General features: G+C 47.9%; 2 protein-coding genes, 2 non-coding genes and 1 pseudogene across 7 annotated transcripts; 3 read left to right on the top strand and 2 right to left on the bottom strand.

Annotated features, from left to right (window-relative positions):
- Positions 1-1,482: 1,482 nt before the first annotated feature.
- Positions 1,483-2,342, top strand: LOC125517645 (transcription factor TCP7 pseudogene; annotated as a pseudogene).
- A 4,605-nt stretch (positions 2,343-6,947) lies between these two features.
- On the top strand, positions 6,948-7,020 carry TRNAF-GAA (transfer RNA phenylalanine (anticodon GAA)). The gene has a single exon. It is a non-coding gene; the product is annotated as a tRNA-Phe (tRNA).
- LOC125517646 (BolA-like family protein) lies at positions 6,977-8,481 on the top strand. Of its 3 annotated transcripts, none has more exons than XM_048682852.2 (2): positions 6,977-7,175; positions 8,005-8,481. In XM_048682852.2, exon 2 carries the CDS (start codon positions 8,032-8,034, stop codon positions 8,338-8,340), a length of 309 nt encoding a protein of 102 aa, XP_048538809.1. In that variant the 5' UTR covers positions 6,977-7,175; positions 8,005-8,031; the 3' UTR covers positions 8,341-8,481. The 3 variants fall into 3 exon arrangements, with proteins under 3 accessions (XP_048538809.1, XP_048538810.1, XP_048538811.1); XM_048682853.2 differs by having other exon boundaries at positions 7,020-7,175; positions 8,009-8,481; XM_048682854.2 differs by lacking the exon at positions 6,977-7,175 and adding an exon at positions 7,210-7,481.
- A 1,026-nt stretch (positions 8,482-9,507) lies between these two features.
- TRNAT-UGU (transfer RNA threonine (anticodon UGU)) lies at positions 9,508-9,579 on the bottom strand. The gene has a single exon. It is a non-coding gene; the product is annotated as a tRNA-Thr (tRNA).
- A 117-nt stretch (positions 9,580-9,696) lies between these two features.
- On the bottom strand, positions 9,697-12,352 carry EMB1586 (P-loop containing nucleoside triphosphate hydrolases superfamily protein). Of its 2 annotated transcripts, none has more exons than XM_048678829.2 (2): positions 12,078-12,352; positions 9,697-11,991 (listed from the first exon to the last, which is right to left on the bottom strand). In XM_048678829.2, the coding sequence occupies exon 2, from the start codon at positions 11,827-11,829 to the stop codon at positions 10,024-10,026; it is 1,806 nt and encodes a 601-aa protein (XP_048534786.1). In that variant the 5' UTR covers positions 11,830-11,991; positions 12,078-12,352; the 3' UTR covers positions 9,697-10,023. The 2 variants fall into 2 exon arrangements, with proteins under 2 accessions (XP_048534786.1, XP_048534785.1); XM_048678828.2 differs by having other exon boundaries at positions 9,697-11,936; positions 12,078-12,351.
- Between the last annotated feature and the right edge of the window lie 3,069 nt (positions 12,353-15,421).

The raw sequence follows: 15,421 nt of genomic DNA on the forward strand, positions 1-15,421 counted from the left end.
ATGTGTTCTCAATTTTTTTTTAAAAACTGCATACATTTGCACGCTCAAAATAGCCGCATATCTAGTTTCAATTTAGCTAAAAAATGTTCAAATGCAGCAGTAGTTGTAATTTAAATATTACACTCCAATAATGTTGTCCCTTTTAACCGCCCACATATGCTAAATCAGATCTCCATTCAGTTGCTCATGAGTTTGTTGATAATGAATTTGTTGATGCATTTGAACAAACTCATCAAATGTGGCCAGATTTTGGTCAGGAAGTTCGATAGAATCACCTATGTTCTCAAATTCAAGACCTACGGCAACATCCTCACCCTATGGCAGCATCTTTGACGATCATCGGGGGCATGTTGCGGTTGAGCACTCGACGGCCCTTGAAACTGAGAACATGCTCTTTCACATGCTTCGCTTCTGCAAGGACCGCCTGCATCATCGCTGTCTCATCCGTGTAGTCATCCTCATCGGACGAGTTGTCGGACAAATCAACAAAGTGCTCATATATGTACTCCATATCCAAATCCATTGCTTCAAAGAATAAGGGACAAAAAATGAGCAAGTGCATTTCACCGAACAATTGTCGGGCCTGGTGAGTACCGTAGGGGCGGATGGTACTTGTGCGGTGGGCGAAGGAGAGGCATGGAACGGCAGTGGAGGAGAAGCGTCTGGAGCCCGGGTGTAGCGTCGGAGGAGTTAGAGTCGTGGAGTTCTGACAAGGGTGTGGCGGGGTGACCGGGGTGGTGCAGCGGCGGCAAGAGGCATAAGAGAAAAATTGATTCAGAGAAAGATGGGAGGATGGACACACGAGGCCTGGGAGGGGTTTTGGGTGGGCCGGGAGTATCGGAGTCTTACGCGGCTTCTGTCTGGACTCCCATAAAGCCCTCCAAATTTGTTTTGACTTTGCAGGAAAAAGTGTGTTCGGACAAGTTGGTGGATCGATACAGCCCATGTTGGACGGCTAAATACGTTGGGACCGTGCCATCCGAACAGTTACGGACGGTTTGAGGGTCTGCTTTGAAGATGCCCTTCCATATTTTACTACTCCCTCCATTTCAAATTGTAGTGCGTCCTCGCTTCTTGAGATTTAATTTTGACCGTAAATTTAACCAATGAGACTGATTGCGGCGGGAATAAAAATTATATCACTGAATTCGTATTTTTATATGAATTCGGTGATATAATTGTTGCTCCCGTCGTAGTTGGTCTCGTTGGTTAAATTTACGGTTAACTTTGGATCTCAGAAAACGTGGGCGCACTACATTGTGGAATGGAGAGAGTATAAAATTGCTTAGTAGAGTCTTATATTTTTATAGATGAAGTACATGATTACACACATTCTACTACAAATACAATTGCACATAAACAAACTTATTTGGAAAAAAATATGAAAACTCGAAAAATCTAGCGCGGTTTAACCGGAAGTTCCGCAAATAGCAAACGGACGCATTATATAAACCTATCCGCCGTGTCCCCGCTCCACCCCGTCACCTCAAAGCCTCACAAACCCCACCGGATCACCGCCCCCACGCTCCCTCCTCCCTCCAACGTACAGCGAGCGAAGCAGTCAGCAGACGCCATGACCTCCCACGACATCGCCGCCGCCTCCAGCCCTTTCCACGTCTACCAGCAGCACCTACCGATGACGATGGCACCCGCCGCCGCCTCCGCCGACGCTGGCTTGGCTCCGGCGGCGAGCAAGAAGGCCGGTGGCAGCGTGAAGGACCGGCACAGCAAGGTGAACGGGCGCGGTCGGCGCGTGCGCATGCCGATCGTGTGCGCCGCGCGCGTGTTCCAGCTCACGCGCGAGCTGGGGCTCAAGTCCGACGGCCAGACCATCGAGTGGCTGCTCCGGCAGGCGGAGCCCTCGATCCTCGCCGCCACGGGGACCGGCACCACCCCCGCCGCCTTCGTGTCCTCCTCCGCGCCATCCACCTCCTCATCCTCCTCCTTCTCGTACCCGCACACCCTCCTCGGCAAGCGCCCGCGCGAGGAGGAGAACGACGCCTTCGGCGCGGGGGCTGCAACGTCGGCGTTCTGGGCGGCACTGCAGGCGCCGCCGCGGCAGGACACGTGGGGGTTCTCGCCGCTGGATGCGCAGGCCGCGTACATGCCGATGGCGCAGGTCCACCACCACCACCTCAACCTTGTCGCCGCGCTCTCCGGCGCCGCTCGGCGCGCCGAGGAGTAGACCCGGTGAATCAACAGTCCTGACGAGTGTTCTTGATTATCTTTCTGTTTTGGGGGTCTAGGATCCTGGGTGTACTTCCCTGCCCGTCGAACTCGAATTCTCGATCGTCGTGTGTTCTTTCTTTCTGCAGTTTAATCGGTGAAGATTTGCGATTTCACTAGACGCTTACTTAGGAGTACTACATCCCAATCCCAGCTGCATCTGTTAGAAACCTTTTAGTATCTGTCGTTGGCTTCAAGTGGATCGTGTAATACGACTTCTCATGGAACCTGTTTCACTTAGCATGTTCGTCGGTACGAGGCCAAGCCATTCAACAGCTAAAACGCAGTGTAGCATTCACCAGCTGTGCCGTCATTATCTTCGTTGGTCTCGATCAAACATCAATTTCCCATTCGGGAGCATGAAATTCTTTGTTCAAGAGCCCCCATTTCAACTGTATGTTGATTGTTGAGGTAGGGGTAAGAGGAATCGGCTTTGGAAAATCTCGGTTATCCATGCACGCATGGCCGCAGATTGAACAAATGATAACGCTGCGAGTGCCCTGGATTCCGTCGTTTCCCCAACCCCATGGATTCTCCCATGAATTGGCTTCGCTTCCCCGGCCTCTCCATGCTCCGAGGGCAGGACGAGGGGGGCAAAGGGCGCGAGGAAAGGCTGCGGCGCTGCAGGTGCACAGTTGCGCTCTGAGAAAGGCTGGCGCCGTCGTGCATGTAGACCGGATTCGTGTCAAAGCTGCTGGAAAGATGCCCTGCCTTTGGTACCACCATACGTGCTCCTACGGACTTGCAGCGGCCTGCAGCAGGCAAGGTTGACCTGGTTCTTCTTGCGCATGGCAGGGCATCACTGCCACTGTTGACTGTTTACTAGTAACGCATGCATGTACTCCTCGGATTATCATGTACGAGTATATGTATTGGTAATTTTAACCGTGCGTTACTACTAAACAGTGTACTACATAGGACGATATGATGGCCATATTCAGGACTGGAAAATGAGTGAAATGTCAGAAGGTCCCGGTAAGGGAAACGCGCGTACATGTCGGTTGGTGGTCACGACTCGCACCGTACATCGTGTGTCAGAGCCTGGCTAGCTAGAGTACCATGTACTACTCCTACAACGGCTCGTACTACCTCTGTTTATTTTTATATAAGACGTTTCACGCATTCAAACACTATTCAAAAGAATACAAAGCACATTCAAACACTATTCAAAAGAATACAAAGCAAGCTGTTAGAAACGTCTTGTAAAAACAAACGAAGGAAGGTATTACTTGTGCTATATATAATCCTTGGTCAAACTTGACCCGCTCATGGACCCAGAGAACTTATTTCCAAATCTGGCCCCAGGTATCACACCCGCGCTTTTTCCGGGGGCGTGTAACCCTAGGTTTCCCCCACCGATGGCCCTCCTCGTCCGGTGGTGCTCCTGACGGCGTGGCGAGGTTTCGGCGACGATGCCCTAGGGCCCTGGATCCTTCTGATCTGGATCTAGGTGGCCTGTGGGGTCTGGTTTGTTGGTTGCTAGTAGGCGTGGTGTTGGCGGGTCTCGGAGGCTATTGGGCCCCATGGAGGTACCGGCGGCGAGGTGTGTGCTCAGCTTGGTAGTGCTAACCGTTTTTGCGGTGGTGATATTGTTCGTAGGTGGCTTCTATGGCAAGGTGTTGCGGTAGCGGCAATGTGAACCAATAGGGACGGTGTTACACCTATTTTGATGGATTTCGGATGTAGCTGCCGGTGATACAGATGAAAATCTTGTTGAGCTATGGTTGGTGCCAATAGTGGTGACACTCGTGGTTTTGTTCCCTTCCTTGGAGACGTTGTTGTAGTGTGTGGGCACCTCACTCCCTCTTCTTTGGTTTGTTGTCTCCAGACGAAAGTCTAGGTTTTGATCCGAACCGACGATGGCGGTGTCCTCGTCATCATTTCTCTGTTGGGAGCATTGTTTTTCGAGGCATTGCTTGGAGGTTCTTTGTTGCTCGCCGTTGTTTCAGATTGTTCTTCAGGGGCGTTATAGACGCCGTCTTAGGTGAGACCAAGACGATGGCCTTTTCGGGGCTATCGGAGTTCCGTCATTCACCTGGCAACTATTTTAGACACTCAGAGATGACACGTGTCTGAAATCCGATGAATAAAAAATAAGATGGCTTTTGGTTCACATGATAGCATTTTTTCATTGGGTCTAGACTAATGTTTATTTTCCTATGAAATTGAAAGTGTTTCCTTCATAGGAATAGAATTATATTCCTACAAACCAAAGGGCTCTAAAAGAATTTTTTCTATACAAATTTTATCCCATGAGATTCCTACAAAATTCCTTTTTTTAGGGAATGCCATCATGGCTCACTTTATTAACTTGGCAATAAGGTTACATCGTTCACTAACACATTAACCAGGAAGTCTGGGGGTTCATGGACCCAATTACAAGTCTCATTATTTTCATAAGAAAATTTAGCTAAACTATGAGCTACCGCATTCGCTTCTCGGTTACAATGCAAAAAGTGTACTGAACCTATCAAGCCAGCCATGATGAAGCATTCTGCATAAACAGCTGAAGCGCCATTCCAGATTCTTTCTTGTCCTGAACAAGCATTAACCACCTCCAGGGAGTCAGATTCGATTTGGATGGAATGAAAACCCAGATCAGTTGCTAACAAAATTCCTACAATGCAAAGGAGTCCTCAAGGGGTTTGGTGTGTCGGCAAGCAGAGCTCAATTTAGTGTTCGTTCCAATTGAGGTGGTATTTACTTCTCATCGGGTTATGATGAAAGCTTGTCTTGTATAGTTCGCTATGCCTACTCTAAAGACAGGACATCAATTTGTGTGCGCTCGAGAGAAGAAGTTTGAAAAGGGTCATTCAGTAAAGAAAAAACAGACTTGTTACATACTATCAGCCAACTGAGACTTAGTTAAGTCATGCTATATCCACGGGATCCTATATTGAGATGAGTGCAATTTTTTCTTCAGATTTTTTTATCAGTCAATTGAGACTTAACTAAGTCTAGTCGATGCTATATCCATGAAATCTTATATTGAGATCAGTGCATTTTTCTTCTTCAGATTTTTCTACATGTTATGTCACTTGACTAGGACTTGGTTAAGTCTCAATCGATTAAGATCAAGGTACACCATAAAAAACATCCTAATAAGTGTCACACATGTGGTACAAAGCATTTTGTCCCTGACGTCTTTTACAATTAAAGTTGCCATCTAAAAAGAAAAAAACAAACTCCAAAAAAACTGAAATTTGCCATTGAAAAAGTGGTCATGCTTGACAACTAAAGTTGTCATCCTCGTGTCATTAAACTTGTCATCAAAAATATTTGGAGCAGCTATGTATCGTCTATCCCACACAAGTGACACTTATCAGGGTTTAAAAAAGCTAATGATCCTCGGCCTAGCTTCAGTTTGCAGTTTAGTTTTTCACAAGCTATAAAAATTCTGGACAACTTTGGATGGTTTACAGCCTGATCCGTACTTCTGTAATAGTAACACGTGGTGATGCATGTACATATAACAATGGTCGTGCCTGCCCGACTTTGGTTCTAGGACTAGCATTGTCATATTTTACCACATATTTTTGTCAAGCTTGTCTAAGATTATTTCATCAAAATAAAAGCCATAAATTGGTAAGCCTAAGAAAATCTTGCCATACTTTTTGTGTGTATGTCATGTGGGATCCAAGTGTAGATTGCCTAAGATGTGGCTTAAACCAAACACTCACCTAAATTGGTTCAACTTACCTAATTTTAGTTGTGGTAAACTTTGGCTAAGTTAATCACAAATCAAACAGCCTCAATCTTGCGTGAAACCTGCAAGTGCAAAGCCAGTGCAGTACGTACGCGAGCACAAGCCCGCGACACGTCTGGTCCTCGGCTGGGCGACGCAGAAACATGCATCTGCATGCAAGCAAAGCCTCCTGCAAGCTACAGTAAAAAGCGACACAGGCGCAGACCGACCGGGGTGACCGAGACCCGTCAGAGCGCCAGGCAAACCGCTGTTGGCAGGCACAACACGCGAGCGCTCGCAGCTCGCTGATCGGATGCAGACGCTGGTGCAGACTGGCGTGCCATGCATGCCCGTCCGTCCGTCCTCTCGCCGTGTCACAGGAGCTGGTTGGTGGCCGCCAGCTGCGCCCGCCCTCTCCCTCTCTGCATATTCCTGTTTTGCCATTGGGGGCGGTACTACCACGCGCATGTGCCGACCTGCGCGCACTGTCGTCCCTGCGCCCGTTCGCCGCTCGCCCGCCCGCCGTGTGGTCAAAACATGGCCAGTTCTCCGGTGAACTCTCCGTAGTATCCTTCCGTCGGTGGTGCACGGCTGCACGCGGGTCGCCGGGAAGCCTCGCGTCGCCTGCGCCTGCGCCAGTGGATAAGCTGGGGAGATAGGCCGTCAGCTCGGTCACGGTCGACTAGCCCTGGCGTGCGCCACACGTGAAACCGAGCTGAGCGTGCTCGGCGGGGCGGACGGGACTGGGCTCTTTTTTTCTCCCCTGAAAAGCCGTGTCCAAATATCGTTGACGGTTTTCGTGCGGTGTGAATTGCCACTCTCAGTCAAATTTATAGACCCAGTAGAAGGATGTATGTTGGATTTGCTCGAATCGCAATGTTTTATCTGTCTAGTATAACTGACATGAAGAGCATTTGCGGCAAAGTGAAACATGATGCAGATTCTCAGCTGGAACCCCGCAAAAAAAAAATCTCAGCTGGAACTAAATAAAATCTATGTGAGGACATATAACCTGAAGTTTGTCTGCAATCACGAAGCGGGGATAGCTCAGTTGGGAGAGCGTCAGACTGAAGATCTGAAGGTCGCGTGTTCGATCCACGCTCACCGCATACATCTTTTTTTTTCTCCCATACGAAAATTCCAGGTATATACTTGGGCTTTTTTTCTAATTGTTCCTCTGCTTTCCCCTTCCCCACCCCTAAGCCGCCGTCTTCCTTCTCCACCTCCGACCGCAACACACGACGCCACAACCTCCAGCAACGACGTAAGTTCTGCCTTTTCTTTTCTTTGCTTATTACTGCGTACTGCTCCAGCGCGCTCCCACGAAGATTTTGTACCGCCAGTTAATCTTATTATCTCCATTACCTAGATATAGGACTCGACCATAGCAACCCTAGAACCTTTTCGTTTTCGCCGCAAGCTTCTCGTCAGATCCGCTTCGAAAATACTCCGCGTGCCTACTAATTTCACTAACAGGAGTGCGATATTTGATTCCTTGCTAGTATTTTCCGCCTCAATCTGCGCCTCGTGTGATCCATCCATGTAAGGACGGTCCAATTTCACCATCTAGGTAACAGATTTTGTGTCGGATTGCATCATCTAGGTTTTGATTTTGTCTCCGATTGCATCGTCTAGGTTTTGATTTATGTATATCTGGGGCTTACAATTCACGACATAGAAGGAAACACGGTTTGAAATTCTAAAAGTTAGCATCAGTGGTGCTGTTAGGCTGTTTTCGATCGATTCCAATTGGATGGTAATTTTGTCAATCAAGGAAAGATACACTATTTTCTGTCTCTTGAATTCATATTAGTTGTCCAAGAAATTAGAATCTACAAATGGACACTGGGACCAGCCGGTGTTACAAGAACAGATATGTGCTACATGATAGTGTTTTTTTTATGACTTTGGGGAATGAACATTTGAGATTAGTTTAGGCCAAGGCATTTTTCTTGTTTGTGTTATACAACTCTGGCCTTGGAGTGGGGACTGTTGGTTCATGTCAATCCATTGCTTATGTATATGAATCAGGTAACATGCTATTACACTTGTAATGGTGATTACTTTGCATAACCAATATGTTCTTCTTTTAGGCAGTTGCTCTTGAATCAGGCTGAAAAATGATGGGTTCACGAGGTACCAGTGCTGTGCTCTCGAGAGCTGCACGGATGAGGCAAAAGCTGCAGTCTTCTTTGGAGGCGAGTGCACTAGACATCGAAGATGTTTCTTACCAACATGCTGGGCATGCGGCTGTCAAGGACAATGCAAATGAGACGCATTTTAACATCAAGGTAATTTCGCCGAAGTTTGAAGGGCAGAGCCTTGTGAAGCGTCATAGGATGGTGTATGATCTCTTGACCGATGAGTTGAACTCGGGTCTTCATGCTATCTCCATTGTTGCGAAAACTCCAACGGAGTCGGGATCATGAATGTAATTTCTTACAACTCGATTAATGTTTGTTCCAGAATAAGTTGATTGCAGCAGCAGCATGTAGCCATGAATCGGATGGTTAAACAATGTTATGGCATGCATATTTCTTCATGATAAAGACATTGTTGCCTTGGTTCAAGTGTGAATTTCTCTATGTGCATGATTGCCTGCGGCCATGAACTTACGGAAATTTATCGAATACAAATTTCTCTTCCTTTAGCCACCATGCTGGTCAGATGAGATTTTCGATACCATTGTATTGTGACACTTTTGGAAGCATTTGATAATTATAAAAATTGGGGATAATTATAAAAAATGGGGATTCACAAGGTGAAGCCTTTGTGTTGGTGAAAAACGGGGATCAGCACTTCTTTTTGGATACAGGCGAAAACTTTGCTCGTGTATATAAGATGTACTCCCTCCGTTCCATAATACATGCCTTCGCCTTCGATTTGTCAAAATATAGATGTATCTAGACATGTTTTAGTATATTGATACATCCATTTTTAAACAAATGGAAATCAAATATTTTGAAACGGAAGGAAGTACAATAAGTTTCATCAACCATGAAAGTGAGACTAAATGATTATTCTATTTCCGAAAGTGTAATCTGACTGCAAAGCAAATATAATCGAAGCACAATTAGCAAAGTGCAGCTGAGCCTATTCAGCCATCATGAATTGTCTGTCGTCCAGTACGCATTTTCTGTGTTTGATGGCTTAAAGGCTTAAGCATAATCAAAACTCTGGAGGAACTCGAACTCTCAAGCTCTGAAAAATCCCAGTTGGCAATCCCTCTTTGGCCCCCTCTCTCTGCCACAACGTTATCGGTTCAGGAGGGTATGTCCCCAGGCTTTGCCAAGGCTGCAACACCAACACACAGTGCTTTTGGTTGCTACTTGCTGGAGAAACATACCATGAGCAGCGATGCAGATTGCTGGCAAATTTGCCGCCTCTGCTCTTCAAAAGCCCTTTTTTCTTCTATCTTTTCCTGAATGTCCAAAGGAACTGCTGAGCAAGTTCCACTGCATATGTAAAAAGAAACTGGATTTGTGTCGCATTTGGATTGGGCGTGCAAAAGCCCTACGGCATTGGCACGCATCAGGGCAAAATGGATTGAAGGATTGTGTTGCTGAGAAGATCAAAAACATGTGCACTGAAAAAATTGCCCTCACGCAGGATCGAACTACGGACCTTCAGTTTACAAGACTGACGCTCTACCACTGAGCTATAAGGGCTATTTGCGAAATGGATGGCATCCAGCTTTACTTATGTCCAAACAAACGAAAATGAGCAGGAGTTTGCAAGCCTTTTCGCATATCTCGCACGTGCAATTTCAAATACACACCATAAGGTCACAGCATTATAGGAGTCATCTCACAAATTGCAGTGCCGCTCAATAAGAGGGGCACCAAAACATATAATCCAGCTGAACATCAACCATATATTGAAAAGTAAACAGCTAAACGTCACCAGGAAAGACTGGTAATTTTCAGATTTCAATGCCTGCACTCCTGCTAAATGCCGCCAGCAAAAAAGGACAGTATTTTCCAATGTATCTAGTCTCCGCTGAGCAAAAGTATTAAGTGCCAACATTTTAAGAAAATACAGTCGGACTAAATGCCAAGGAAAAGCAGTACAACTTAAGACAAACTAAAATGATAGTTGAACAACGCAGAATTTTATTCCACGTCTTCCTCTTTATGAACGGTAATCTGGCCTTCAGTGAATTCGCATGGCTTGATGGCCACACCCAACTGCTTGCGCATTTTCCTCATGATAAATGCCTCGCTTTCTTCACATATTGAGACAACGGTCCCTTTCCGCCCAAGACGTCCAGTCCGTCCAGCTCTGTGGGCGTAGTGTGTAGAGTCTGTGGGAAGATCCAGGTTGATCACAAGGTCGCACTCTGGTATGTCCAGTCCTCTGGCAGACAGCTCGTTTGTGACCAAAACCCTGAATTCACCGGCCTTGAACTTTTTCAGGACTGTTGACCTTGCAAGCTTCCCAAGATCTCCATGTAGCTCGATAGCTTTCATCCCACGGGCCTCCAACTTGAACACAACATCCTTCAGTGGCTTGGTGTTGTTCATAAATGCAATCACCGTCTCTGCTTCCAGGGCATGGATGCATCTCCTTAAGGTGTCAACTTTGTGATGAGCCTTGGTTGTACAGTAGTAATGCTCCAAGGATGGCGGTAAGCTGTCAACTGCAGCTTGATTCACTGACATTGTTGGAGAATCAGAGTTAGGGTCACCCTGGGACAGCATGGGCCTTGGAACAGTGATCGAGTCAAGCGGGACTACACTCTTAGCCCTAACAAGAACTGGATCATGGCCCCAACTCCTGGCTGCGCGTATAACTGAAAACGGCACTGTTGCTGAAACCAAGATTGTCTGACGTTCAGACCGCCTAGCAAGTGGGCCAAGGATGTGACTAGAAGATGAAGTGCTAGGTTTCCTTCCAACATGCTCCAGTATCCTATGCATATCCTCGCGGTAATTAAATGATAAGAGCTGGTCAACTTCATCCAGTACAAGAAAACGGCAGTTGTGAGTTTGTAGCTTGCCCGCCGCTGAAATTTCCGAAATACGGCCAGGTGTTCCAACAACTATAATAGGCTTGTTCTTCTTCAGTGCTTCCTCTTGCCTCGAACGGTTAGCACCGCCAACAAGCTGCTGGACAAGTCTCTTATCATCAGGACCCAGTATCTTCTCCACTTCTCGCACTATCTGCATTCCTAGTTCTCTTGAAGGAGCAACGACAACAGCTTCTATACCTGATCTCTTTTCAGAATTACCCTGTTCTCTAGCCCTCTTCAGGGGGCCTATTTCAGAAAGAATAGGGAGAAGGTACGCGAGTGTTTTCCCCGACCCAGTATATGATTGGATAACCGCATCATGCCTTTGAGATATGACAGGAATAGAAGCGGACTGGACCTCAGTTGGAGAGGTCAGGCCTTCCTTGTTCAGCCGGTCAATGAGCAAAGGCGGCAGACCGAGCTCTTCAAATGAGCTTGCAGAAAATAAAGCCTCGTCGATCTTCAGCTTCTTCTTCACCACTGGTGGCTTTGGTAATGCACTCTTCGCTGGCTTCAGACTAAGCGAAGAAACCTTCTTTGGTTTCACACTGAAACCAGAATCTCTTGAGCTTGGCTTCGGCTCTCCAGTTCGTGGCCCCCTTTCCTTCTTCACATAATCAGCTTTGCTTTGTGGCCCCCTTTCCTTCTTCACATAATCAGCTTTGCTTTGTGGCACCCTTTCCTTCTTCACATAATCAGCTTTGCTTTGGACTTCCAGGCTAGCCAGAGTTAGTGTGCTGCCGCTGTCCTCGAAAGTTTGACTACCCCGCCAAGCAGTCTGATGGAACCCTGATGCCCGTGGCATCGACAGCATTCTGAACGGGAGATGGTCACCAATGACAAAGCATGACCGAGATGACGCCAGCGCAAGAACATTCCGATGAACTTGCCCGATAATTAGCCTCATTTATGCTATTACTGAACAATGTCAAACACAGCACCTCAGCTCGATAACTGTAGTTATGTTTCAAACACTTTATATCTCAGCAAGTTCAGGGCAGGGTTCGCTTGTGGCTGTGCGAAATAATCAGGCAACTGGGTCAGGTGAGTCACAAAACCAGGGGCGGATCTAGACGACGCGCCGGTGTGCACACAAGAAAATTGGGGGAAATTAGTTTGAGAACAAGTAATCAACGGATGACCAAAAGCTCATACCTTGGAAACAAATGCGCGGGATTGAGAACGGGGTGGAGGCAGAAAGGGGACGGCGATGGCGGCGACGCGGGAGGGTTCTGGGGCTGTTGCGGGGGAGGGGTTGAGGCGTCGGTGGCGAAACAAAGCTACCGGACGGCGGCGGCTCCAGCCTCCAGGTCACAGCGATGCTGCTGGACTGTGGGTGAGATTTTGGAGCCGGGCTGGTTGGGGTTTGGGTAGGTCAGGCAGGAGGGCAGGGTGGCTGCGCGGGCGAGGAAGGGATAGGGGAGGAGGCGGAGAGGAAAAATCTTGCTCTCAAGGGGATGGATTTTTGACGGTTCAGATCGTTTGCTGGCAGTGGTGATCTTTTTTTTTCTCTTTTTGGATCAATATGTAAAAGTTTTACAATGTTTTTCTTCTCACGAAAAGATAGTATAGATGTAGATAATGGCTCAAGGTCCATATTTAAGAAAAAAAACTCTTTCAAATGTATGTCTCTGGATGTTTGACTTGTCATTGGTGGCTCGCCGCTTGTTGACGCCTGCGTAAGCAAATGTGGAAGGGTTTAAACAACCTTGTATTGATCATGGTGTGAATGCTCTCGCTTGAACACAACGCCAAGGTAACATATTCGACGACGATAACATAACACACATAAACCTTGGTGTGCCTGACAGGGTCGAGGCAGTCGACCGGACCCTAGCCACTGCCCGTCGCTAACCCATCTTACCGCCGCCAGTGTGCGTCGTCGGCAAAGCCCGCGCGACACCGATGGTGGCGGGAAGGTACCTATTGGGGTGGCCTTCCGAGGAGGTGTTGCAGGGCTAGCGTGGATGGCGAAGGAGATGATAGCTCGAGTAGCGGTCATCGTCAAGCAGGCTCGGCGAAGGCGCTAGAGGGGTACATCGTTGCGATCTTCAATAACGGCCTGGCCTGTATAGGTCACCAGAGAAGAGAGGTATCGGTGTATGGTCCAGACGGCGGTGTGCTTGACATCATATATGTATCTGGTTGCAGCAGCGCAGGTCTTTCGAGATCTGGTTAATTTAGGTTTTCGATGGACACGTCTATATTCGATTGGCTTTATTGGGCTTCAGAGTTTGTACATGACCTTATAAGGTTTTCTTCCTCAGGGCAGCAATTTGCTTCGTAGATCACATTCATCGGCGTCTCTTGGTCTACATCAATAACTTTTCGATCGCTGCTTCAAGCTCATTTTTTTCTTTAAAAAGGAGGTTGGAACCCTTGGTCTCTGCATCATTATGATGCACACATCCATCTTTATTAAAATTGATGCAAAACAACAACTTCAAAGTCATCAACAAGTGAAGTACATAACAAAAACAACTATGGCCGAACCATTACAAAATATGAATGTAACACCTACACCTATCTTGACTTCTTTTGCAGCAACACCTTCAAGAAGGGATAAACGCCCTAACGTCGTGGTCATCATGCAGACAACGTCTTGAACAAGATAACAACGCAAGCTCGCCATTGTTGTGCCCGACTAGCAAGGCTAGAACAAAGTGTGTTCCAAGCACCATCTTTTTTTAACAGAGAGACTGTAAGGCAGGCCCCTACAGTATAATTGATCCAACAAATCAAATTATAAGTACCGTGCCTTGAACCTGGGTGGGTGAAAAGGCATTAGCCCCTTTCCACCACTAGGCTATGCCTTAGTCCGCTTATCTCCCGACAGTCAAGTTTGACAGTTCTCCATGCTAGACCAAGGTGGCTCTAGCAAATGGGTGGGATGAACGACCACCATAGACCATCACCATGGCCCTCAGGAGGCTGGCCATGCCACGGTTCGGATCTAGCCGACGAATCCGCGCCACCGCCAAACGACAACTTTGTCCGACGCAGGACCTCTGCTGCCACAACAGTCGTCGTCGTCCAACCAGCCACCAAACACCACGTGCTGGCATCCTTCCGCCCAAGGCAACCGCCTCGTGCGAAGGTGATCTCGCCACTGTACACCACGAGAGCTCGGCACCACCCTGCCATTGGTCCTTCAGCCCAGGGCCCTTGCCCTAGCACAAAGGAATCCTTGCCACCGCACGCCGTGCTCCACCTCGGCATGGGCCTCGTGCAATGCTACCGCTGCATCTCCATGTGATAGGCGATGCCTCACCAACATAGCCCACCCGTCGCTGCGACTTGCATCACGAACGTGGAAGCCGACCCTCCAGAACCTGTCATCCTCCATGTGCATAAGGAGGGCGGTGAGGTAGGAGGAAGGTGCTCGAGGACGATGAGGGCGACACCTCTGCTTGGGATGAGAAGGCCCACTTACGACACATCCCCGCGGACTTGGCAGCCGTCGTCACAGCCGCCAACGCCACGTAGATGCATACCACTCCTGCAGCAGCTCCCTCTCTATTCTTGTGTTCGTTGTTGCGGTAGCCAACGTAGTTGTCGTCTCCTTCGCGAGGAAGGTCGCCACCTTTTCGTCGCCGCTGAGCACATAAACTCGGGTCAGCTCGCTCCATCGCGGCCACCCACATCAACGTCTGATCTTCCCGCTTCACCTTCCTAGCCCCCGCTCCCCAATCAGCCCCAACAGTCAAAGGGGTAGGCAAGACCCTCTAGGGGAAGGGAGAAGCCAACCCATCGGCTGACGCGCTGCATATCCCATCTAGGAGGGGGGTGATACGTCTCCAACGTATCTGTAATTTTTGATTGTTCCATGCTATTATATTATCTGTTTTGAATGTTTTATATGCATTATTATGCTATTTTATATTATTTTTGAGACTAACCTATTAACCTAGTGCCTAGTGCCAGTTCCTGTTGTTTCCTTGTTTTAGAGTTTCGCAGAAAAGGAATACCAAACGGAATAGAATGAAACTTTCGCGATGATTTTTCTTGGACCAGAAGACATCCAGAGGACTTGGAGTACACGTCAGGGAAGCCAGGAGGCACCCACAAGGATGGAGGGTGCGCCCATGGGGGTAGCCCCCCCCCTTATGGGCCCCTCGTGACTCCACCGACCTATTTCTTCCGCCTATATATTCTCAAATATTCCCAAACCAACCAGGAGAGCCACGAAAACACTTTTCCATCGTCGCAACCTTCTGTACCTGTGAGATCCCATCTAGGGGCCTTTTTTGGCATCCTGCAAGGCTGCAAGAGGGGGATTCGATCACGGAGGGCTTCTACATCAACACCATTGCCTCTCCGATGAAGCGTGAGTAGTTTACCTCAGACCTACGGGTCCATAGCTAGTAGCTAGATGGCTTCTTCTCTCTCTTTGATTCTCAATATCATGTTCTCCTCGATGTTCTTGGAGATCTATCCGATGTAATACTCTTTTGCGGTGTGTTTGTCGAGATCCGATGAATTGTGGATTTATGATCAAC

The sequence above is a fragment of the Triticum urartu genome, chromosome 6A (genome assembly GCF_056163025.1).
Source record: "Triticum urartu cultivar PI428250 chromosome 6A, HENAU_Tu73, whole genome shotgun sequence".
NCBI classification, from domain to species: Eukaryota; Viridiplantae; Streptophyta; class Magnoliopsida; order Poales; family Poaceae; genus Triticum; species Triticum urartu.